Here is a 25,361-nt window from a genome sequence, read left to right on the forward strand (position 1 = left end):
CTTCCGACTTCCACTCACGTCATGATTTCACAGTTTGTGAGTTGGACCTCCGCGTCTGGCTCTGTGCTGACAGCTCGGAGCCTGGAGCCTGCTTTGGAATCTGTCCCTGTCTTTCTGCCCCTCCCCTACTCGCTCTTTGTCTGTCTCTCTCTCAAATATGAAAACAAAACAAAACAAAGCAAAAAAACATTAAAAAAAATTCTTAGGCCTTTAAAGTTGTTCTATTTTGGAGTCCCCTGGGTGGCTCAGTCAGTTAAGCATCTGACTTCAGCTTAAGTCATGATCTTGTGGTTGGTGAGTTCAAGCCCCTTATTGGGCTCTCTGCTGTCCCCGCAGAGCCTGCTTTGGATCCTCTGTCTCCTCTCTCTGCCCTTCCCCTCCCTTCTCAAAAATAAATAAGTGTTAAAAAAGGTGTTTTTTTAAATTTTTTCTATTTTATTATATATGTGATTCCTCCCACCCTAATTTTAAAAGTACTATGTGCCCATTGTGAAAATGGTTTAAAAATATAGGAAATATAGGGGTTCCTGGGTGGCTCAGTCAGTTATGCGTCCAACTCTTGATTTCAGCTCAGGTCATGATCTCACGATTTGTGAGTTCAAGATCTGCACCAGACTCTGCTAACAGTACAAAGCTTGCTTGGGATCCTCTCTCTGTCCTTCTCTCTCTGTTCCTCTTTGGCTTGTGTTCTCTCTCTCTCTCTCTCAAAATAAATAAATAAACTTAAAAATATATATATGTATATATATATATGTATATATATATATATATATATAATAGGGAATATAAAAAAGAAAATAGTTACCTCATAGAGAAAAACTATTAACATTTTACCTCATTTTTTTATAGTCTTTTAACTATGTATATAATTTTAGAGTTGAAGTCATATTAATTACATATGTATAACATTTTTTTAAAGAGATTCCTTTTTTTTTTAAGTTTATTTATTTTTGAGAGAGTTGGGGGAGGGGCAGAGAGAGAGGGAGAGAGAGAACCCCAAGATTATCTGACAGTGCAGAACATGATGCGGGGCTCTATCTGACGAACTGTGAGATTATTACCTGAGCTGAAATCAAGAGTCAGATGCTTAACTGAGCCACACAGGTGCCCCATATATATAACTTTATATCCTGCTTTTTTTAAGTTAATATTGAAACTTCTAGTAAACATTATTCTTTGTTGGATGCTTTTACCCTAACAAATGGACCACAATTTACATAGTTCCCTATTTTTGGACACTTAGTGGTCCCAATTTTGCTTTTACAAATGTAAGGTCTTGAGCATAAATCTTTGCCTACATTTCAAAATTTTTTCTTTAGGATTAGTACCAAGAATTATAACTACTAGGCTAAAGGATATATTTTTAAGATTTGTGATACATATTTCCAGATTCCTTTCAAAAAAAGTTATGAATTTACATAATTCATGAATAATCAATAGCTCTTTTGATAAATGTTTATTTTTTTAACTGCCAGTTAGATTGATAAATGTTTTATGTTAAAAACAATTAGTAGTGATTTCATGTGAATATTAGCTATGCACATTTTGCTAGTAAATGATTGTGCCTTTGTCCATTTAGATACTGGAGTCTTAAGTTACCCAGGCATTCACTTGCTTTTAATAGACAGTGGGTTCAAGATATTCCAGGGATTTGGGGTCTAATCTCAATCTTAGGGAAAAATCATTTTAACACAGCACATCCTAAGTAGATTAAGTTGACCGTGTTTCGGATATTTGATTTCTTGGAGAAGAGGAAGACTTGGAGCCTGGTAAATTACTGGGTAGTCTTCTTCTTTTTTTTGAAGCTTTATTTATTTATTTTTAATGTTTGCTTGTTTCTTTGTTTTCAGAGAGAGAGCAGGGGAGGGGCAGAGAGATAGGGAGACAGAGAATCCCAAGTAGGTTCTGTGATGCCAGCACAGAGTCTGATGTTGGGCTCAAAGTCATAAACCATGAGATCATGATGTGAGCCAAAATCAAGAGTTGGACACTTAACCAATTGAGCCACCTAGGTGCCCAGGTTGTTTTCACCTTTGACTATTGCAAATAATGCTGCTATGAACATTGATGTAGAAATACCTGTTCAAATCCTTGCTGTCATTTTTTGAGGGTATATACCCAGAAATGGAATTGGTGGATTATAAGATAATTCTATATTCAATTTGGAGGGAAGCTGCCATACTGTTATCCATGGCAGCTACACCTTTTTTCATTCTATTTGGTTTTTTGGTGTTGAGCTATATGAGTTTTTATATATATATTCTGGATATTAATACCTCATCAAATGTATGATTTGTCGATATTTTCTCCCATTTGATGGGTTGTCTTTTTACTTTCTTGGTGGTATTTTTGATGCACAAAAGTTTTTAATTTTGTTAAGTCCAATTTGTCCATTTTTTCTTTTATTGCCTATGCTTCTGTCATATTCACAAAATCATTGCCAAATCCAATGTCATGAACATTTCCCACTGTTTTCTTGTAAGAGTTTTATAATTCTAGCTTTCAAATCTTTGCTTCATTTTGAGTTAATTTTTGTATATAGTATAACGTAAGGGTTCTGAATAGTTTTTAATATTGTCAATATAATTGACAGGACAATGGAAAGTTGGTGGAAGGAGAAATGAAATATCTGGGCAGTCCCATTACTACACTTCGAAAATTGGATAAAAATTCAGAACTAGAAGAACACCAGGCAGAGGAGATTTCAAATGAATTGATGGAGTTTTCTCTGGAAGATCAAAAAGAGATCAAGGTAAAATGCTCCCCAGTATCTTTGCATTTTCCATATTCCTTCATTCTTGAATTAACAATGTTGTGTATATACTGGGTTTCAGCCACTTACTAAGTAGTGGGTCTGCAGAAATCAAGAAGACATGATCTCTAAACTCTAAGGGCTACCTGATAGGATATCAGGTAACTATGGGATTCTTATTACTGCTGGGTGAGAAGGTTCCAGTTAGTAGTTTGAGTACCTCACCATCAATGTAACTTGGTGTAAATGATGGCTCCAGGATAATAGTAATGGATGGAACATACCTAGCATGATTTTTCAGGTATTTTACAATATATCCTTTTGTCTTTTATCCTCCTCATGTCAATGGGAGGCATACCTGAAGCCTGTGGCTTACTGGCCATATACTGAGCCAGTATATTGCTTTCTGCTCCTAAGCAGCTTCCGTACTGTCAGCACAGAGCCTGATGTAGGGCTCAAACCCAGGAACCATGAGGTCATGACCTGAGCTGAAATCAAGAGTTGGAGGGGCGCATGGGTGGCTCAGTCGGTTAAGCGGCCGACTTCGGCTCAGGTCATGATCTCGTGGTCCATGAGTTCGAGCCCCACGTCCGACTCTGTGCTGACAGCTCAGAGCCTGGAGCCTGCTTCCGATTCTGTGTCTCCCTCTCTCTGACCCTCCCCTGTTCATGCTCTGTCTCTCCCTGTCTCAAAAATAAATAAACGTTAGGGGCGCCTGGGTGGCTCGGTCGGTTAAGCGTCCGACTTCGGCTCAGGTCATGATCTCGCGGTCTGTGAGTTCGAGCCCCGCGTCGGGCTCTGTGCTGACTGCTCAGAGCCTGGAGCCTGTTTCAGATTCTGTGTCTCCCTCTCTCTCTGCCCCTCCCCTGTTCATGCTCTGCCTCTCTCTGTCTCAAAAATAAATAAACGTTAAAAAAAATTAAAATAAATAAATAAATAAATAAATAAACGTTAAAAAAAAATTAAAAAAAAAAAAGAAATCAAGAGTTGGAAGCTTAACCAACTAAGACACCCAGGTGCTCCATAGCTCTTAAATTTGGGTCTTGGTCCATTTTGATTTAATTTTTGTGTGTAGTGATAGGTAAGGGTCCAATTTCATTCTTTTGCATGTGAATATTCAGTTATCCCAGCACCATTTGTTGAAAAGACTGTCTTTTCCTTGTTGAATGGTCTTGGCTCCCTTGTCAAAAATCATTCGACCATATGCATGATGATTTATTTCTGGACTCTATTCCATTCCATTGGTACATATGTGTATCTTTATAGCAGTACCATAGTTTTGATTACTGTAGCTTTGTAGTAAATCATTTTAAATATTTTTTATTCCACAAATTATACCTGAATATATTCTTAAAAAAAAAACAACAACCTGTAATAGCTGAGGCTAACCCTATCTGATCACTATTGAAGAGCAACTTTGAGATTACCTGAGATTATCTGGGATTATAGGGAAAAGTCAAGAGTGTGGGAGTTAGTGGAACATATTGGTCTAGAAAGTGACAGACTTTGGATCCAGACTTTCTGGGTTCCATAGCTTGATTCTTTAACAATACGGGTACAGTTATATGATTTCCCTATGCTTTAGTTTCTTAATCTATAAAAAAGAAAAAGTTTGGGTAACTATTTCTTCGGGTTGTTGTGATGATTAAATGAGTTAATTGTACATAAAGCAGTTAGAACAATACTTGCTCAATTACTAATGTTTAATTATTGTAGTGTAGTATGAGTGCTTAATTACTATAGTGTAAGGGCCAAAATATGTGGAATTATAAAGATTGATGGAGAAGGGATGCTCAATAGCCTTGATGTCCTTAGCGAAGTGAAAGTTGCAGTAATCTCATGACTCAGTGGAGAGTGTTACGTGACAGTCATGAAGAATTTAGAGAAGGTTATAATCAACTTTCGGAAACCACAGAAGGGAATTATTAAAAGGCTAATAAAATGATATTTGTGCTGTTTTATATGATAGACCTACATGGCATAGTGTGCTGTTGCCTAGAAGCAAGACTGGGGACTTTGGAACTCCAGAGATGATTAAGAGAGGGTTGTAGGTTGCTAATGGCAGATGAAAAAGGGGTTGAGTTAGTCTAGGTGATGGTGAAGGTAGCAGAGAAGTAGAAGATGATGAATCAAAACCTGGATAAGGAGCCAAATGTCTCACTGAGTAGACTCAGTAAAGTAAAAACAGTAATGTGGTTGAAAGTTGCTGAGGAGCAAGAAGTGCCTGGTTTAGAAAGCTTTGAGAACTAGGGGAAAGTTTAGTCAGTTTGAGAGCATGCCAAGTTTGAATTCTTGGTAGTAGAGTAATAGAGGATAGTTGCAGATCTTTTTCTTTTTGCTTTGTCTTTTTTGTTGTTGTTGTTGTTTTGTTTTGTTTTGGTCCCTCTTTGTCAAGAGGCTAATGTGGAGTGCAGGAGAAGCTTGCTGCAACTATTGAGGAGTTGTGAAGTCACTGTCCAAAGGGTTTTCAGTTTTCAGAACACCGTGAGTTTGAGGAGAGAAGAAATAGGGATTTTAGTGTTGTTGGTGTAACAGAGACTAGACTGGAAAAGAAAAATGAGAGCCAGGTAATAATAGTAGGTCCCATTTATTGACTACTTAGAGTGTACTGGGCACTGTGTGCTGAACAGTTTATATCCGTCATTGCATTTAATTTTCATGTCAGTCCTGAAATATGAGTGTGATGCCCCTTTATTTTCTTTCTTCTCTCCCTTTTGTTCTTTCTTTAGTCTTATCTTAGGAGGAGAACATCTGGCCATGGGATAAAGGCTCTTACCCAAGGTCACAAAATTAGCCATTGGCAGTGTCAGGATTTAAGGTGAGATCTGCCTGACTCCTGAGCTGGTGTTTCTAGCAGTATTTGGTGTCTTTTATGAAGATACCTGGAAGGTGAAAGTTGTCCCAGGAACATGTAGTAATGACATTTGCTTTTTGAGTAGGGTTGGTAAGGTTGAATAGGCACAGTTTGAATGGATTGAAGTGTTCAGGAGGATGGTGAATCAATTATCTAGAACACTGCTGTTCTGTAAAACTTCCTGAGATGATGGAAATGCTTTATATCTGTCCAATACAGTAGCCCTATGTGCGTTTTGAGCACTTAAAATGTGGCTAGTGCAACTGAGACACTGAATTTTTAATTTTGTTGAGTTTTAAAAAAAAATTTTTTTTAAATGTTTATTTTTGAGAGAGACAGAGACAGAATGTGAGTAGGTTAGGGGCAGAGAGAGAGGGAGACACAGAATCCGAAGCAGGCTGTAGGCTCCGAGCTGTCATCACAGAGCCCCACGCGGGACCCGAACTCACGAACTGTGAGATCATGACCTGAGCTGAAGTCAGACACTTAACCGACCAAGCCACCCAGGTGCCCCATAATTTTGTTGAGTTTTAATTAATGCAGACAACCATGTGTGGCTAGTGTTACTATAATGGGTAGTGCAGATCTAGAATCTTCTAAACATATGGTCCCTGGAGCAGTAGCATCAGTGTCAGGTAGGAATTTCTTAGCAGTGCAAATTTTGGGGCCCTTTCCCAGAAACTTTGAATCAAAAAACTGTAAGGGTGGGGCCCAGCAGTCTTAACAAAGCTTCCAAGCGAATGTCATTGGTTTGTAGGAAAACAGCAGAACCAAGATATGATCTGAAAGAGACAGGGTGGGTATTGAGAGAATTGATGTTCACCTTCCTGAAACAAACATTATTGAGGGCTAACTGGTAATGGAGGGTAGATCTGTGGAAAAACAGCAAGTTTAGGCATAGTTAGCATGGGGAAAGGTTCCTAGGCCTTCTGGAGAAAAACAAAGAGCAATATAGAGTGAACATTTGGTGGTGCTCTTAGAAATATATGTTAGTCTTCATGTTTGCAAAATGTAGCTAAAATAGTCAAATCTCAACTAGTATTAACTTAGGGAATTATATTTAATGTTGATTAAAGAGAAAATTTTTTGTTTTCAATTTTGTTGAAAATTTATCTAATGGGTTTAATCTGCTTTTATGAAATAAGTACAATGAACATAACAGAAATTTTTCTTGCCTTTGAAACATCATTGTGAATTGTATAATATAGACAGTATGGAAGAATGGATTTAAAATAGACGGACCCTAGGAAATACTCTGGAGAGTATGTTTATTTACATGGAAGAGTAGCATATGGCTGTGAGATATTTATTTTGTCTTTAAAAAATAATAATTCCCTTTAAGTGCTCATTTTAATGTATTGTGACTCATATAACATCATTTTCAGTTGAGGGCACACTATATAAGAATATGCATAGCAGTAGGTTTTAGAATAGAAAAGGCATAGGGATTTTTGTTTGGGGTTTACATTCTTGATGCTAAATGGAAATAGATACCTGATAGAATAAGGAGATTTGTGTAACCTCAGTGATTTTTGATTCATTCATTTAAAAAATATTTATTGAGTACCTATTAAGTGTCAGATACCATGTTAGTCACTGGCGATACAATAATAAACAATACATACTAGGTTTATGGTCTCTTGGAGTTCGTATTCTTGTCAAAGGGATATCAACAACAAACACACGTTTGTCAGGGTAATACATGTTCTAGTTAGAATTCTTGGTTGCAATTAAAAGAAACTGATTACTGCTTACCATAGGCAGAAAAGGGATTTTTCTGGAGGGTATTGAGGAGCTCAGAATTGCTAGGAAGGCTGGAAAACAAGGTAAGGCCTGGCCACAGTGCTGCTATGGGGTCATTGTTCTCAGGACATTACCACCAGCTGCCTGGACACTTAATGTCACCATTACTGAACCCCCTGCCCCATGATGTAATCCCACCTGATGCTAGACTCTTGCTCAGGGACATTTGCTGCCACCCACTATATTCTCAACTGTGATGCTGCAACCATAAGAAAAAGTCTCAACCAACCCTTTGCTTTTTTTGTGTTATTCCTTAAATTTCAAAATGCAGTCAGGAATATCCGGTTGACTATAAAAGAATGGAAAAAGGAATACCTGTCCCCCTTCAGCCTTCTTATCAGGATGCAGGACTGCCTCCCATCTAATTTGAGATTTTACCAAACCTCCAATTTTAGCCAAATTGCAAATGACTGCCATAACGACAAAATGATTTAATTATTGCAATTGTTCAAGTGTAAAGAAGGTAACGAAATGGGGACTGAAATAAACACTAATTGAAGGGAACCTTTTAATGGGAATAAATAGGAAAGGCCTCCTTGAGTAGGAGATATTTAGTCGAGAACATATTGATAAACTGTCCCAGTTTGCCTGCCATTGAGGAGGCTCCTACAACCTGGGCCTTTCAGTGCCAGAAGTGGGAAAATCATAGACAGATTTGAATGAGTTGGTCACTCTAGTTGTGCAGGAACCATACATGACCTGACTAGAGACAGGAGCATTCCATGAGGAGCATATTGTAGGTGCAAAGTTCCCAAGGTTGAATAGATGTTGGTGTGTGCAAGGAATTGAGAAGCCAGTGTGAAAGAGGGTGACATTTGCCTGAAGTGGGATAGCAGGTAAGCAAGAGACAGACGATACAGGGCCTTAGGGCTATGGTAAGTGTGTGGATTTTATTCTTAGTGCATTGGCAAGCTATTGGGGGATATTAAGCAGAGGAATAATATGATGTGGTTTATTTTATGAAGACTGCCCTGTTGCTTGATGAATAATGGATTAGAGAGGATTAAGAGTTGGAAGGAGGTGGGAAAAGAAATGAAAGCAGGTACAAGTAGGACAGGAAGCTATTTCAGTAGCTTCAGGGAAAGTTGGTAGTAGCCTGGACTACGGTGGTGGCTACAGAGACAAATGGATAAATTCAAAAGCTATTTTGGATACAGAGTAGACAGGACTTGGTGGGTTGCATATAGGCTGTGAAGGAAGGAAAGGATCAAGGATGATTTAGACATGTTAAATTTGAAGTGTTTTGGGGGCTCCTGGGAGGCTCAGTCACTTAAGCATCTGACTTTGGCTCAGGTCATGATCTCACGGTTGGTGATTTCGAGCCCTGTGTTGGGGTCTTTACTGTCAGCACAGAGCCCACTTCAGATCCTCTCTCCCCTTCTCTCCCTTTGCATGCCCCCCCATGACACCCGTGTGCTGTCTCACACATTCTCTCTCAAAAATAAACATTAAAAAAACAAGTTTGAAGTGTTTCCGTTTCAAAGGGAAAACAGAAGCAATCATACCCATATAATTTACCATCCCTCTTGTCATCCTGCATGAAGTGTCCCTTCCCCTATCTGAAGCTACCTCCCCCTCTGCACTTCCACCTGTTGATTGATTAATTCATTCATTTGGTAACACTGGGGATACAATAGTGAACACAACTCAGCAAAGTCTGTGCTCTCATGGAGTTTACATTCTAGTCAGGAGGAAACAGATAAATAAATAAATACATTTATAATATGACAGATGGTTAAAGACTGTGGTAAAAATGCAGGGTAAAGAGAATAGGGAGTACCTGGATTGGGCTAGAGTGGGAGTTGATATTTTTGATAGGTTTCATAGATTAGAAAAGACCTCTCTGAGAGCGATGTTTTAGCAGACATCTGAAGCAGGTGAGGGTACCAAACAAACAGGTATCAGGAGGGATGAGTTTTTCTAGGCAGAAGGAAAAGCAAGTGCAATGCTTTTGAAGTGGGAATGTGCTTGGCATCTCTGTGGAACACCAAGAAGCCAGTATGGCTGGAGCAAAGTTCGCAGGTGCGCAGTGGGACAGAGTGTAGGTAGTAAGAAGGACAGGTCACATAGGGCCTTCTAGGCCATTGTAAAGATTTTGCAAAAACCTGAGTCACATGGAAGCATCTCCTCTTGACTGTTTCTGCAGTAATCTGCTCTCTCTTTTTCCTTCCTGTATTATCATTTCCCCCTTGCTCCTAGATGAAGACTTCACAATTTTTTTGGTATCAGGAATCCTTTGCAATCTTAGAAATTGTTGAGAACACTTTGCCTTGTACCTGGTCTTACGGGAAAAGCATCCAGTTTTTCTCTGTTGAGTATTGTTAGTTATGGGTTTCTTAAGATGCCCTTTATTAGGCTGAGGAAGTTCCTTTCTATTCTTAGTTTGCTGAGAGATTTTAGCAGGAAGAGAAAATATTCTGTCAAATGTTTTTTCTGCATCTATTGAGATGATCTTAGGAGTTTTTTTTAACTTATTAATATGGTTAATTACATTGATCTTAGAATGTTAAACAACCTCTCATGCAGGTGATATCCTTACTTAGTCATGATGTATTATCCTTTTTACATGTTGTTGGATTTGATTTACTGAAATTTTACTGAGAATTTTTGAGTCCATGCTCATGACAGATTCTGATCTTTACTGTTTTGTTTTCCCTGTAATGTCTGTAATATTGGTATCAGTGTAATGTCATCATTTGGAAAGAATTCATGACAGATTCTGATCTTTACTGTTTTGTTTTCCCTGTAATGTCTGTAATATTGGTATCAGTGTAATGTCATCATTTGGAAAGAATTCACTCTTTTTCAGTTTTCTGGAAGAGTGTGTGTAGAATTGGAGTTTTTTGTTTTTTGTTTTTTTAATGTTAGGCCAAATTCACCAGTGAAGCCATCGGGACCTGGGCTTTTCTTTGTGGGAAGTTTTAAAATTACTAATTCAATTTTTACTTTTTGTAGGTCTAGTCAGATTTTCTATTCCTTCTTGAGTTAGTTTCAGTAGTTTTTGTCTTTTTAGGAATTTGCCCATTTAATCTAAGTTTTCTCATTCATTGGTATGTAGTTGTTCATAGTATCCCCGTATAATCTTTTTTACTATAATTGCTAATACTGTCCATTCTTTCATTCCTAATTTTAGTAATTTGAGTCTTTTCTCTTTTTTTTTCTTGGTCAATCTAGGTAAAAGTTTATCAATTTTGTTGATCTTTTCAAAAAATCAACTTTCGTTTCTGTTGTTTTTTCTGTTCTTTACTTCATTAAGTTTTTGTTCTAATCTTTATTTCCTTGCTTCTGCTTGGTTTGGATTTAGTTTCCTTTTTGATGGAAGGTTAGGTCATTGTCTTGAGATCATTCCTTTTTTTCTGTTACAGGCCTTTATAACTGTAAAGTTTCACCTAAGCACTACTTTAGCTGTATCCTTAACTAAATTTTGGTATGTTGTGTCTTCATTTTTATTCATCCAAAAGTATTTTCTAATTTCTCTTGAGATCTTCTTTGACCCAATGTTTATTTTGGAGTGTGTTGTTTAATTTCCACCTAATTTGTGAATTTCCCAGATTTTTTTTCTGTTACTCATTTCTGATTAATCCATTGTGGTCAGAAAACATACTTTGTATAATTTCAGTCTTTTAATATTTATTGAGTCTTGTCTTATGACCTAGTGCATGATCTGTCCTGGAGAATATTTCATGTGTATTTGAGAAGAATGCATGTTTAGTTGTTGGGTACAGTGTTCTGTAATGTCTGTTAGGTTTAGTTGGTTCATAGTATTGCTTCAATTAGTTTTTGAACTTTCTAAAAATGGTACCATACTAAATGTGGGCATTACTGGCCTTGCTATTCTTACAGGGCCTTTGCATTGTTGTTTCAGCCTGGAACATTCTTCCCATAGGTAACAGAGGATTTTTTTTCCTCAATTCAGTCTCATTTCCCTACATGTGTTAACCATCAGAAAAGCCTTTCCTGACAAGCTTTCCAACCCAAATATATTCCCTATCTTTTTATTCTTCTTATTTTTTACTTATAGAATTTAAAAGCACATATTTCTTTGTCTCTTCCACTCCCTTATTCACTGCTATGACACGTAGTAGGTACTCAGAAACTGCCAAGGCAGTATGTGGATATGGAAATCTGGAAGTAAGAGCAGAAGTCTTGATTTGAAATAGATATTTGAGAGTCATCAGTATAAACAGAAAATTTGAATTCACAGATAGAAAAAAAAAAAAATCACATAAGGCCAAAGTGAGGAGATATAAAAGGGCCAGGACCTAACCCTCGTCCAACATCTGTTAGAGGTTTGGTAGTGAAGAGGCCCAACAAAGAGGACTGAGAAGGAGCAACAGAGAGGTAGAAGCATCATGGTTCTATAGTTTAGGGATTGCCTGTACCAGCCCTAATCTAAACTAGAAGGTGTCTTGAAGCCAAGGAAGAAGGCAGTAGCCAACTCCATGGAAGCTACTATGAAGTTCAGAAAGATATATGTCTAAAGATACAGTGATATGAAGATTGCTGATAACTTTGACAAGACCAGAAGCCAAGTCTATTTGTATAGAAGAGTTTGCAGGCCATGAGGAAATGGTGATGCCTTCTCAGTTTACAAAATAATAATTATTCAATTAGATCTTTTTATAAAATCTGCAGGTAGACTCGAGCTTAGCAAGTTTCCTTTTCTTCTTCCTGGCCTTTTCAATGCTTAAAACTCCCAAATATTGAAAGTATTTATTGATTCCTTAAAGAAGGAAAATCATTAGTTGGCAGATATTGAGTGCCATCTAAGCCAGCTGGTCCTTGGTTCTCCCCACTGCTGCTTCTGAGAACTGGGAAATTTTGACTAGCAAGACAAAGCTAAAATATCATCATGTCTTCATGACCAAGCAGGTATGCTCTTTGCAGTAAATTGCCTTTTGTTTTAATATAAATGTGTTGAAAAGAATCTGTTAGAAAAGTAGTGGCTATTTCTGTTTGTTAAAGTAGTTTTCTGCTGTCATTTATTTCTGGGTTCTTGCCTTTGGATTATACAAAACACAAAAAGATGTTTATCACCTTCATTATCACCATAATACCTACTAGAAACCTAAAGCATCAATGCAAGAGAATAGAGATTCAAGAAATAGACCCATGCATATATGGCCAGTTGATAATTAGACCAAGATACAAAAGGAATTAAATGGATAAAACATGGTCTTTTCAACAAATTGTGCTGGAGCAATTGAAAATCTATATGAAAAACAAAAACCTCAATCCATACCTCATGCCGTATATAGAAATTAGCACAAAACAAATCATAGACCTAAATGTAAAATCTGAAACTATAAAACATCTGAAGAAAAAAACATGGGAGAAAATTTCTGTGACCATGGGTTAGGTAAAGGTTTCTTAGATATAATATTAAAAAATGGATACATTTCCCTTAGTAGCTCATTAATTCCAAACTCTTTAAAATGAGCCGTTAGCCTAATAATTTGGTATGTTCTAGGAAGGTTCTTATGGTTAAAAGAAACAAAGAATGCACTAAGGCCATCAAATTTGAAATTCCTATCTGGCTTTCTCCTGCCTTCTTCTCAGGGCAAAATTGAAATTATATGAAGAATAGTGGGTCAAGAAGTCTGGGTAGCCTGTTCCTCATTCCTTTACTACATCTCTCTGCCACTATACCTTCGGTTCATCCATGCATTCATCATTGGCCTCATGGCCTTGACTGTATCTCTTGACTTCTTCCTTTTAAGCTTTGGCTTCTGTTGCTGCCTAATTATTTTGCCATTTTCTAAGTTAGACTCCCAGGAGAGAGAACCTAATTGGCCCAGATTATTTTTACATATTCTAGGCTACTAAATGGGTGTGTTGAACCAGCAATATGGGCCTGTCAGTGGCTCTGGACAGGGTTGTGGGGAGGTAGGGAGTTGACTGGCATGGATCCAAGGGAAAAGGTCTGTGTAAAATATTGGTATATAAAATGTGAACTGTACCTTCAGCTGGTACCATGAACAGTGGAGTTTTCCTTAGATGGGACCATCGATGTGACAAACACTGTAATAGATATAGTTACTATAAAGTAAAATTTTGATGTTCTTTTTTTATTCTCCCAGAAACCATTGACCATCAACTTGTCTTCTAGTTATAGCTCTCTTATTATCTAGCTCACTTCTCAATCAATCCATAGCAGTTAGTGAGGTGAGAGTATAAAGTAGAAACTTTTGGCTTTTATCTAGGCAAGAGATAGAAGGTATATGGGAACAGAAGATAAGAATCTTGGATTAGTTGAGGGGTACCTGGCTGACTCAGTCACTAGAACATGGGACTCTTGATCTCTGTGTTGTGAGTTCGAGCCTCATGTTGGGTGTCGAGATTATTTAAAAACATTTCTTTTAAAGAATCTTAGATAAGTTGAAAGTTGTTATCAGAGGTCATTTAATATATCCCTCTGCCTGTGGTTATAATACCCAAATCATGGCTTTCAAGGAGACAGTAGTCCATCCTGTTACACTTTAGTCTGGGCCAGTAACTCCAAGGCTAGTTCTTCATCGTATTTAATCCATTTTTCCCCTGATAGTCTTCATAATATCAATCCTATAATAGTAATCTTGATATTAGATTCTAGTGTTCCTGTTTCCCTTGCAGGATGCTTATTTTGCTATTTTTCTTTCCCACTAACAACCTCCTTTATAAGAAAGCTGAGTGGTATTTTTTCTCTGTCCCTCTAAGAAACTACTACCCAAAAAAGTGACACATACTCTTGCTGCCTAGTATTTTTTTTTACCCAGACTGACCTTTTTGGTTTGTCATCCTCTATTTTGTTTGGGTCCTTAAATGTTGATTGTCAGAGTCTTAAGATCCTATAGAGAAATTGTGGGATTAGGTTCATTTGTTTGTTTTTTCCCTTGACTGGAGGAATTGAGTTTGCACTTGCTTTCTCTTACAAGAATTGGTGTGTATAAGATGGTCACGTGGTGAATTTGGTTTGGCTTAGAGTTAATATATCTGGGGGAGATGAAACATCATGCAGTCTGAGGAGAAAGATGTTAATAGGAGGGGAAGAGTGGTTGCTTACCTAAGGTTTTGCCTATCAAACTTTAGGGTTGCTAGAAATCACCTGGGCAACTTGCTAAAGTGCAGATTTTAATTCAGTCTGGGGTCCAATATCTAGGATTCTTCATTTCTAACAAGCTCCCCGGAATATTCATGCTGCTGGCCTGCAGACACACTTAGAGGAGTAAGAACATGGCGGGGGACGGGGGGTGATATTCCCATACAGGCATCTCGGAATAGAAGCTCCTTGTATCGCTCGCCTTCACTGCCAGAGACTCTGAACAGGCCAAGACTGAATCAGGTGGTAAAATTCAAGGACAATCCCATAGCGGATAAAGTAAAACAGGAGTATTGTTCTCACAACAAAGAATTCAGAAAGGTAAGAACTTTTCAAGATGAGAATCTGTTTAATGCTCTTTCTTGTCTTTTCTGCTTTTTTGGTATGAGGATTGCTTTAGTATATCTTCTTTTTAATTACTTTTGCTTTTTATCTCTTTGTTCTGTCTTTTCTACATCTGCATCCATGTATAAAATATTTAACAGTAAATATTTTTTGTATTATACTTTTGGAAATGATGTTGGCATACTGTCTTCCCAACTTTCCCTTTTAAGATCTGGGAGGATACAAGGGAACCTTGAATGGTAAGGATATTTACTGCTGTTTTAACTGCATTCTGACAGAAATAGCATCATGGAACACACTGTTTGATGGCAAGCAACTTTTGAAAAGCTTAGCCCTCATTTCCTACCTCTCCTTTATAAAAAAAATCTAAATACATTTGGCTGTTTTATAGTACATAAGTTTCACATAAACAAAAGAAGCTGTTGTGAGGGGCGCCTGGGTGTCTCAGTCAGTTGAGCATCCAACTTCATCTTGGGTCACGATCTTGCGGTTCCTGAGTTCAAGCCCTGCATCAGGCTCTGCGCTGACAGCTCAGAGCCTGGAGCCTGCTTCAGATTTTCTGTCTCCCTTTCTCTCTCTCTGTCCCTCCTTGACTCATACTCCATCGCTGTCTCTCAAAAATGAAAAAACATTAAAAAAAAAAGAAAAAAAGAAGCTGTTGTGAAATGTCCATAATCCCATAGGCCAGAGATAATTATTGTTAGCTGGTGTATGTTCTTCCAGATTCTTTTTTTGATGCAGTTTTTTGTTTTCTTTTATAAAGTGGTATTACAAAAGTACATGTTTTCTCATTTTTTTAAGGATATCATGAACTTATTTTCATGTCAATGAAATTAATCTACAACATACTTTTTTTTAATGTTTATTTATTTTTGAGAAAGAGAGAGACAGAGCATGAGCAGGAGAGGAGCAGAGAGAGAGAGAGAAAGAAATGGAATCCAAAGCAGGCTCCAGTCTCTGAGCCGTCAGCACAGAGCCCAATGTTTGGGGCCTGAACCCACAAACCATGAGATCGTGACCCTAGCCAAAGTCAGACACTTAACTCCCTGAGCCACCCAGGTGCCCCTACAACATACTTGTTATTGCATAATAGTAATATATAATGTGTAGAATATGATTTGTTTAAACAAGACCCTGTTATTTATTAATAATCTTTCTCTATTATAACCTTGCTGGGATATCCATTTTTACAGACAAATCTTTGTGCGTATTTTTATTTTCCTAGGAAAACAAACAATTATTAGATCAAAAGGTGTGCATATTTTTAATAAGTCTCCACTCCTTCTCTCCCCTGGTTTTTAAACTTTTAACATGAGGAATTGGGGTAGGGGAAATCTTGTCATCTTCAGGGCTTAGGTCTAAAGAAAGCAGTCTCTCTCTGTGACATTAATATCACTCAGATGCTGGAGGAAGAGTCTAACCAGGGGTCTCTGATTGGTGATTTCTCCAAGGTGAGTTTGATTATGCTCATCCTATATTTCACTTAGTCATTTTGGATTTGTGTCTTCTTTTTTTTGTTGTTGTTGCTTGCAGAGGACACTAGGTATAATCATGTATCCTCACCAACTACTATTTGATAAACTGAAGGTGCTATCACGGTAGATCTAGACCCCAAGCCTTTCCAGTGAAAAAGTACTTTTTATTAATTCTGGGAAAATCCAAAGCAGTGGGGAAGTGTGAGGTTTTTTACTTTTTTCTTTTTAAAAATATCTTTTAGGGTGCCTGAGTGGCTCAGTCAGTTGAGCGTCTGACTTTGGCTCAGGTCTGATCTCACCGTTTTTGAGTTCGAGCCCCGCATCACACACTGTGCTGACAGCTTAGAGCCTGGAGCCTGCTTCGGATTCTGTGTCTCCTTCTCCCTCTGACGCTCTCACACTCTGTGTGACCTTCTCACACTCTGTGTGACCCTCTCACACTCTGTGTGTCTCTCTCACAAAAATAAAATAAAACATTAAAAAAAATCTTTTAAAATTATATAAATCATACTTGGTCATTACAGGAAAAGTAGAAAATGCAATATACCTCAAATCTTATGAACATCTTGGTATATATTCCTCCAGACTTTTTTCTATGTATTTTCACAAACACACATGCATATTTTACATACACAAAATACATATTTTTGGGTTTTTTTGTTTTTTCACAAAAAATGATTTATACTGTTTTGTGATCTACTGGGTTTTTTTTTTCTTCCTCATTTAATGTATCAAGAACATCTTTTCATGTCAATAAACAGTTCTGCTTCATCATTTCATAATTTTAAAAACTTTCTTTCTTTCTTTCTTTTTTCTTTCTTTCTTTCTTTCGAGAGAGAGGGTGAGAGCGGGGAAGGGGCAGAAAGAGAGGGAAAGAGAGAATCCCGAGCAGGCTCTGCACTGTCAGCGCAGAGCCCAACATGGGGCTTAAACCCATGAACCAGGAGATTATGACCTGAGCCAAAATCAAGAGTCAGATGCTTAACTGACATTCAGGCACCCCAACACATCATTTCATAATTTTTAATAGTACAGTATTTCTTTTTTCTTTCTTTCTTTCTTTCTTTCTTTCTTTCTTTCTTTCTTTTTCTTTTTGGCTTCCCATAATTATTTAAAAGATTTTTATTTTTTTACTTTTTTATTTGTAAGTAATCTCCACACCCACTGTGGGGCTTGAACTCACAACTCTGAGATCAAGAGTCACGTGCTTTACCAACTGAGCCAGCCAGGCATTCCTGCCCATAATTTCTTGATAAAGCTGTTCTTGTAGCATATTTACTTTTACAAGTTTTCCTTTTGAACTATACCAAGGTGGACATATTTATAGCTAAATCTAAAATTTTGTGCACATCCTTGATTAGTTCCTTAGAATCACTTCTTAGAAATGGATTGCTACATATGCAAGTTATAGAGACTCTTGATTGTTTTGAAGGCATCTGGGGTTTTAAGGTCAGTTGGAAAGGAGGACAATTTGTGGTCTTTAATCTCAAATTGGGGTATAGAAAATTTGTTGTTATTTCAGCTCTTGGGTATTTCTAGGTGTGTGTGCTGCCAACCGTGTCAGGGAGACACCAAGATCTGAAGTACATCAACCCAGAAACAGTAAGCAGATTTCTGGAGATGGTAACTGGTTACATAAGCTACCATCTGGTCTGTTCTGTCCCTAAAATCCCACTTCCATTATATTTCTTTCATTGTGTTCACTCACATAGGCACCTCATTCAACTGAAGCTGTGTTAAAGGAGTCCCGTTTATCCCATTCTGTTGCCTTTATTTTTAATTAAGCCAGTGATATAAAATTGTTATGAAAGAGAGAAAACAATAAAGGAAGGGAGGGCAGGAAGAAAGTCAAAATCACTCAGTTGAGGCAAATTTATATCCTGGTTTAGAGGTTACAATCCCATTGACACCTTTCAGCGTGGGGTAATTATTTATAGTGTTCTCTTTCACTCTTAAAAGTGTCCTAGTTTGTGCAATAGTTATTTGGTCACCCTACCCATAATCTCATCACTGGAGATAACCACTAGTAATATTTTCCTTATGGCCTTCCACATTTTATTCTGGAACATATTTGATAAAAATAGAATCATAATGAACATGTTAGCTTCTATACATGTTGAAGTTAGCTTAGCAAGACATTGTAAATATGTTTCTACATCAATAAAAAAAATCTATATTATCCTTTCAATGACTATATAATATTCTGTTATATTGGCATGTATAATTTAACCAAACCCCCATTATTGAATACTTAAGTTATTTGTAATATTTTGATAACCTAAAATAATGAAAGCAGGAATGAATATTGTTGTCCCACATCTTTGTGTACTTTTCTGTTCACTAAAGATGTTGGAATAGAAATTACTGAGTCAAAGTGTAATTACACTTACATTTACAAAATTCACTCCAGAAAGGTTGAACCAATTTACACTCTTACAAGTAGCTTAAGGATGTCGACCTTTTCCTTCCTTATCCTTTCCTGAAAGATTTGCTTTCTTCCTTTATGATGGAGCATGGGGAACCATTTCCCATTTCTTCCTGCAAAGTCGGAATTGCTACCTGCTACCTGTACCACTGCAGAAGTCCTTGGGTGTCTTCTGAGAGGCTCAATGCAGCCATGCCTGCCTCCAGATGAGTGGCTTGAATACGATTTTCTCTGGTGTCTTGGCAATACTAGCTACTTCGGTGTTCCAAAAAGACCATTTCCTATTTTATCCTCTTGAATGGAGGGTAGGGATGCAACCATTGCTCCATTTCAAAATATAGGGGGCCTTTGGAGGACGGGCATACAGTAGAATCCTAGGTGACTAATGGGAGTACAAATGACGAACTGTGTGAAGGGCTGTTCTCTCCCTTGGAGTGACTGGGAGCAGAGTGTTTAATCATTGTTTCTGTGCAGGTGGCTGCCTTACTGTCAGGGAAGTTCCAGAGTCTGATTGAGAAGTTTTATATCATCGATTGCCGCTATCCATATGAGTACCAGGGAGGACACATCCAGGTGAGGTTACATAGGGGACATTAGTTGGGAGGGGCTGGAGGTACCTCTTTATTGAGCAGAGTCTATGGATAAAAGCCCTATGAACTCCAGAACCAGGGCAGAGGTTATACATTTGGATAAGGCTGCAAGTCCTCATTTCTATTCTAATTCTGTGTACGTCGAGCAATTTACTTTCCCTTTTCCTCCTAGACCGATCTCCCCCTATTTTGTTGGAGCCAAGGGCTCCTACTTCAAATTAAAATATTAATGCAAGAATTGAGAAGCACTTTGCAGATACTCACAGACATTCCTCATAACGATTCCTACATGTTAGGGGTTGGAGGGTCAGTTCTACAAACATTTATTGAATACCTACTACATACCAAGCTCTATGCCAGACCTTGGGGATAGACCCAGAGATATAATTAGATCTATGCCCCAAAAGTGCTTATAGTCTAGACTTCTTTGCCCAGATATCCCAAGATGGTATCCCAGTTATTTCTAAGTGTTGTAACTGTCCAGAGGTGCTTAAGGAAATACAGTACTTACCAAAATTCTTCTACAGGGAGCCTTAAATTTGTACAGTCAGGAAGAACTATATGACTTCTTTCTGAAGAAGCCTGTCATGCCTCTGGACACCCAGAAAAGAATAATCATCGTGTTCCACTGTGAATTCTCCTCAGAAAGGGGTCCCCGAATGTGAGTGTCTACATGGGCAGATGTTGGAAATGGACCTTGAATTGGGACTTAAAACCAGGGAGCCTTCCCAGACCAGTTCAGACAGAGACTGGAATGAATGAATGAATGAATGAAGAATGCATATTTTCCATTGCAGCTTAAAGGTTAGAGAAATGGAAGGAAAGGTTTCTACAATTTAAAAGTTTGGAGCAGAGGGGTGCCTGGGTGGCTCAGTCACTTACGCATCTGACTCTTGGTTTCGTCTCAGGTCACGATCTCACGGTTTGTGGGTTGGAGCCCTGCATCAGGCTCCCCACTGACAGCGTGGGACCTGCTTGGGATTCTCTCGCCCTCTTTCCCTGTCTCTCCCCAACCATCAAAATAAATAAACTTAAAAAAAAACATTTTTTGGGGCGCCTGGGTGGCTCAGTCAGTTAAGCGTCCGACTTCGGCTCAGGTCACGATCTCACGGTCCGTGGGTTCGAGCCCCACTTCGGGCTCTGTGCTGACAGCTCAGAGCCTGGAGCCTGTTTCAGATTGTGTCTCCTTCTCTCTGTGACCCTCCTCATTCATGCTCTGTCTCTCTCTGTCTCAAAAATAAATAAACGTTAAAAAAAAAAAAAATTTTTTTTAAAAACATTTTTTTTTTTTTTAAAGTTTGGAGTAGTGAAGGAAAAAGGATTGGGAATGAGATACCAACAAAGGAAAGGAGAAAGAGTGACTACTTGAACCTTGTGTTGCAAAAACAGTGAGATCTGGAAGTCCTTTGGGGTTACCCATAGTCTATTCTTTGTTCCCCTCCCCAGCAAATGGTCCACAGAATCCTGACCTTGTTTCTTTTCACCCCACCCACCTCTGGGTTTTCTCTAAAGGTGCCGCTCTCTCAGAGAAGAGGACAGGGCTCTGAACCAGTATCCTGCATTGTACTATCCAGAGCTATATATCCTTAAAGGGGGCTACAGAGACTTCTTTCCAGAATATACGGTAAAGAACGGGGCACGTGGGCAACAGGAGAGCTCAGACTTGGGGGAGCCAACTTTAGCATTAAACTTCCAGGGCCTGCAAAGCCCTCCGAGAAGAAACTGCTGCTCTTCTTAGCTACTACTATCAGCATCTCCATTATAGTTAGTAGGCAGAGTTCTGGAAACTGGAGTATCCCTTACTTTGTCCCCTACCTTTCAGGAACTGTGTGAACCACAGAGCTACTGCCCTATGCATCACCAAGACCACAAGGCTGAGCTGCTGAGGTGTCGAAGCCAGAGCAAAGCATGGGAAGGGGAGCGGCAGCTGCAGGAGCAGATTGCCTTACTGGTGAAGGATGTGAGCCCATGACAATGGATCAGTGGTTTGCTGCTTACAAGTCACCCAAAGACACTGTAGAAACCCTGAACAGAAAGAGCCATGTTGAATGTGGCAAAACCCAACATTGTTAAAAGATGGCTGCAAACCAACAGGCTGCCAAGATAATGAAATTCTAGGCCTGGGGGTTGGTTTTAGCAAAACTGCTGGCTGTTGACTAAGTCCCGGAGCTGGCTTTAGAAGGCTGTAGCTTTGGGTTGGATGGAGATTTGTGTTGCTTCAGGAAGTGGTTACATTCTCTTCCCAATTAAATGTCTTCTTACAAGCCAGCCAGCTCTTTCTCTCCCTGGGTCTGTGCAAGGGAGTTGGGCATCTTCTTTCTCTGTACTTTGCTTCTTTGTTTCCCTCTCTCTCTTTTTCTTAAATGGGAAAATAAACACTACAAAATTAGAGATTTGATTGTGAGCTCAGTCTACTCCTAGAAGGTCTTTATAAGGAAGAGATCACCAAATTAGACTCCTTTAAACAAAGGTGTAACCATCTTGATTTATAGCTGAGGGCAAGGTGCTTTTCTCTAGACCAGTGGTTCTCAAAGTTTGGGCCCTGAACTGTAAGCATCATCTGAACTTCTTTGAAATGTAAATTTTCAGGCATCACACAGTTAACTAAAACAAAACTTCTGAGTTAGGGCTCAGAATTCTGGGTTTTGAAATTTCCCTTTCAGGTGATTCTGATGCATGCCATGCCTTGAGAACCACTGCTCTGGAATTAAGGAAAACCTTTTAAACTGCATTCTCCAGCAATATCCTGGCTATCCTTTCCTAGACCATTCCAAGGTATGAGTTACCTAAAAGTGTGCCCCATACTCAGCATGCTGTGATAACTAGGCTCAGAGAACCAAGATGATTGGCATGTCTAAGGCAGGTTATAGTTCTGAGTTGGGCTCAAAAAGATTCCTTGTCTACAGTGGAATTTTGACTTTTCTCATTTCCCACAGTCTTTTCTCTACTTCATTTCACATCTCACAGAGATAAGTTTAGGACTTTGGAGAGTTGAAAATAGATATCTGTGCTATCTGAAGATAGGAATAAAAGGATACAAAAGTAGTAAGCAGGAGCAGTTAGACTTAAGGAAGACCTTTTAAACTATTTTCCAGCACTATCCCAGGCTTTCTGTTCTTAGAGTTCTTTAATGTAACCAGGCTTTCGTCTTCATAGTGAGATACAGCACTATGGCCTGGGGGTGGTGGTAGAATTGCCACTGATCATTGTCATTCTGCATTAACCTGGTAGGAGTGCTAGCCCAGGACTGGAAAAGGACAAAGGGCTCTGAAGCCTGGCTGAGATAGAATAGAGACAAAAGTGACATCTTCCCAGGTTCTGGGGCCAAGAGACTTTTTTTAAGTAAGTGGGAGGGAAGAAGGGCAGTAGCTGGATTGATGTTTGCAAGGTTCGCTAGTGTGCTTCTCTTGGAGTGCGGCGGTTGTGCTTCCCAGCAGAGGGCGCTGCTGTATCCTTTAAGGCAGCTTCTGGGGTCCGCAGCCTCCGCTGCTTGCACTTGCCTCTCTGCGCAAAAGGAAGCTACCTCTCTGGCCTTCTCCCTGAGCCCTTGAGCTCAGTGCTCAGAGGGCTGAGGGGAAAGGAGAGAAGAGCTGTTGCTGTATTAGGTGGAGAAGGCTGAGGGGAAGATGCTGCTTCTCTGTCCCACTCCCACATCCTTACGCCTGCCAAACAGGTACTCCTAGTAGCCGGAGGAGGAAAATGTTTGAAGTACCTCCACTTCCAAGTATGAGGAGGGAGTCCCCTGACTTATTGCCTAACCTAGTGGGTCATTTCCTGATCATTTTCCCCAGAAAAGTAGAACCAAGCCCCCACCTGGGAAGAGACTGGTGCTCATGTTCACATTTCAGTAACTTTTTTTTCCAGTCCCATTTTATTTTATTAGTATTATTTTTTAACATAATTTATTGTCAAATTGGGCAACATATAGTGTATATACAGTGTGCTCTTGATTTTGGGGGTAGATTCCCATGATTCATCGCTTACATACAACACCCAGTGCTCATCCCAAGAAGTGCCCATCACCCATTTTCCCCTCTCCCCCACACCACCACCCCCATCCACCCTCTGTTTGCTCTCTGTATTTGAATCTCTTATGGTTTGCCTCCCTCTCCCTCTGTAACTATTTTTCCCCTTCCCTCCCCCATGGTGTTCTGTTAAGTTTCTCAGGATCCACATATGAGTGAAAACATGGTATCTGTCTTTCTCTGACTGACTTATTTCACTCAGCATAATATCCTCCAGTTCTATCCACGTTGCAAATGGCAGGATTTCATTCTTTCTCATTGTCAAATAGTATTCCACTGTATATATAAACCACATCTTCTTTATCCATTAGTGATGGACATTTAGGCTCTTTCCATAATTTGGCTATTACTGAAAGCGCTGCTATAAATGTTTATAGCAGCACTTTCAGTAATCTTAATTAAGTGGAAATTCTGAGTTTCAAAACAAAAACTAGGGCTTAATTAGTTACCTACTTTATGAAAAATTGTATTTGCCTAAAAGGCACCATTTTCCTGTATAATTTCTTGTAATATCCTCCCACCTCATAGGTACCATGTGATTTGATTTATGTTATTTTCAGGAATAATAACAGTAGTTAACATTTTTCGGGTGCTTATTATATGCAAGACTTTTTATGAACTCATATGTATCAACTAGTTTAATTTTCACAACACTCCTGTGAGGCAGGTACTTATTATTAGGCACATTTTACAGATAAAGAAAGTAAGAAACAGAGGGATTCAGTAACTTTTAAAAAATTACACAGCTAATGGGCAACCTGGGTGGTTCAGTTGGTTAAGCAAATGACTCTTGATTTTGGCTCAGGTCATGATCCCAGTTAGCCTCTGCTGAGCATGGAGCCTACTTAAGATTCTCTCTCTCTCTGCCTGCCCCTCTCCCCCACTTGTGCTTTCTCTCTCTCTAAAGTTAAAAAAAAAAAAATTTTAAAAAAAAGTTCACATAGGTAATGAATGAATGGTGGAATCTGGATTTGAACCCAGGCAATATGGCTCCAGTGTCCATACTCTGAATGGGTTTGCCATTACCAAATCCTCAACAAAGAACAATATGACTTCCCTTCTCCTCACTTCTACAGTGAGGAGGAGGTATGGAAGATTCTCTTTCCCCATCCACTTCATGCAAATGTTAAGGAAACACCAATTCCTTTTGTTTTTATTATTTATTTTTTAAATGTTTATTTTAAAGAGAGAGCAGTGGAAGGACAGAGGGAGAGGGAGACAAAGGATCTGAAGCGGGTTCCATGCTGACAGCAGAGAGCCCAATGCAGGGCTCAAACTCAGAAACCTCGAGATTATCACCTGAGCTGAAATCTAACACTTAGCCGACTGAACCATCCAGGCATCCCTATTTTATTTTATTTTTTAAACCTTTTCTTTTGAAGTTTATTTATTTATCTTGAGAGAGAGTGCATGTGTGTGCATGCCCCAGGTAGGGGCAAAGAGAGAGAATCCCAAGCAGGCTCGGTGCTGTCAGTACAGAATCCAACCGCAGGGCTTGATCTCACAAACTGCCCTTGTCCTCAAGAGACTGACAGGGTAGGGGCGCCTGGGTGGCTCAGTCATTTAAGCATCTGACTCTCGATTTCAGCTCAGGTCATGATCTTGAGATTCATGGGTTTGAACCCCATGTTGGGTTCTGCACTGAACATGGAGTCTGCTTGGGATTCTCTTTCTCTTTCCTTCCCCTGCTCGTGGGTGTGTGCTCTGTAAATAAATAAATAAACATTAAAAAAAGAGAGACTGACAATGTAGAAAATGATTTCCTTTTTTCCCATCCCTATAAGCACTCTGGCAAAGAGAAGAAGTACTGTAGCATTCAGCTCCAAAGCTACAAATCTGGTGGTGGGGGCTGGCTAAGGTCACAGAAAAATTAACTTCTGCATGCCACCTGGAATGATACCATTTATTCAGTGCTTGCTCTGGATAGGCACTATGCTAAAGTCTTTACTCAATATATAGTTGTATAATCCTCACAACTGTTGTATGAAATAGGTTATTTTACAGATGAAGAAAC

General features: G+C 38.9%; 1 protein-coding gene across 8 annotated transcripts in view; it reads left to right on the top strand.

The window, feature by feature from the left end:
- CDC25C (cell division cycle 25C) overlaps positions 1-21,713 on the top strand; it is a 34,232-nt gene extending 12,519 nt beyond the window's left edge. For 2 of the 8 annotated variants that reach the window (XM_060636013.3, XM_081790377.1), the window contains 8 exons: positions 2,594-2,752; positions 14,656-14,808; positions 16,182-16,283; positions 17,847-17,909; positions 19,207-19,305; positions 19,850-19,983; positions 20,835-20,946; positions 21,145-21,713. In XM_060636013.3, coding sequence (XP_060491996.2) covers positions 2,594-2,752; positions 14,656-14,808; positions 16,182-16,283; positions 17,847-17,909; positions 19,207-19,305; positions 19,850-19,983; positions 20,835-20,946; positions 21,145-21,294 — 972 coding nt within the window. In that variant the 3' untranslated portion in view covers positions 21,295-21,713. The remainder of the gene's footprint in view (positions 1-2,593; positions 2,753-14,655; positions 14,809-16,181; positions 16,284-17,846; positions 17,910-19,206; positions 19,306-19,849; positions 19,984-20,834; positions 20,947-21,144) is intronic. The other 6 variants (XM_060636014.2, XM_081790380.1, XM_060636015.2 and 3 more) reach the window with 4 other exon arrangements.
- The last annotated feature ends 3,648 nt before the right edge of the window (positions 21,714-25,361 follow it).

This window comes from Panthera onca, chromosome A1 (genome assembly GCF_046562875.1).
Source record: "Panthera onca isolate mPanOnc1 chromosome A1, mPanOnc1 haplotype 2, whole genome shotgun sequence".
Classification (NCBI taxonomy): Eukaryota; Metazoa; Chordata; class Mammalia; order Carnivora; family Felidae; genus Panthera; species Panthera onca.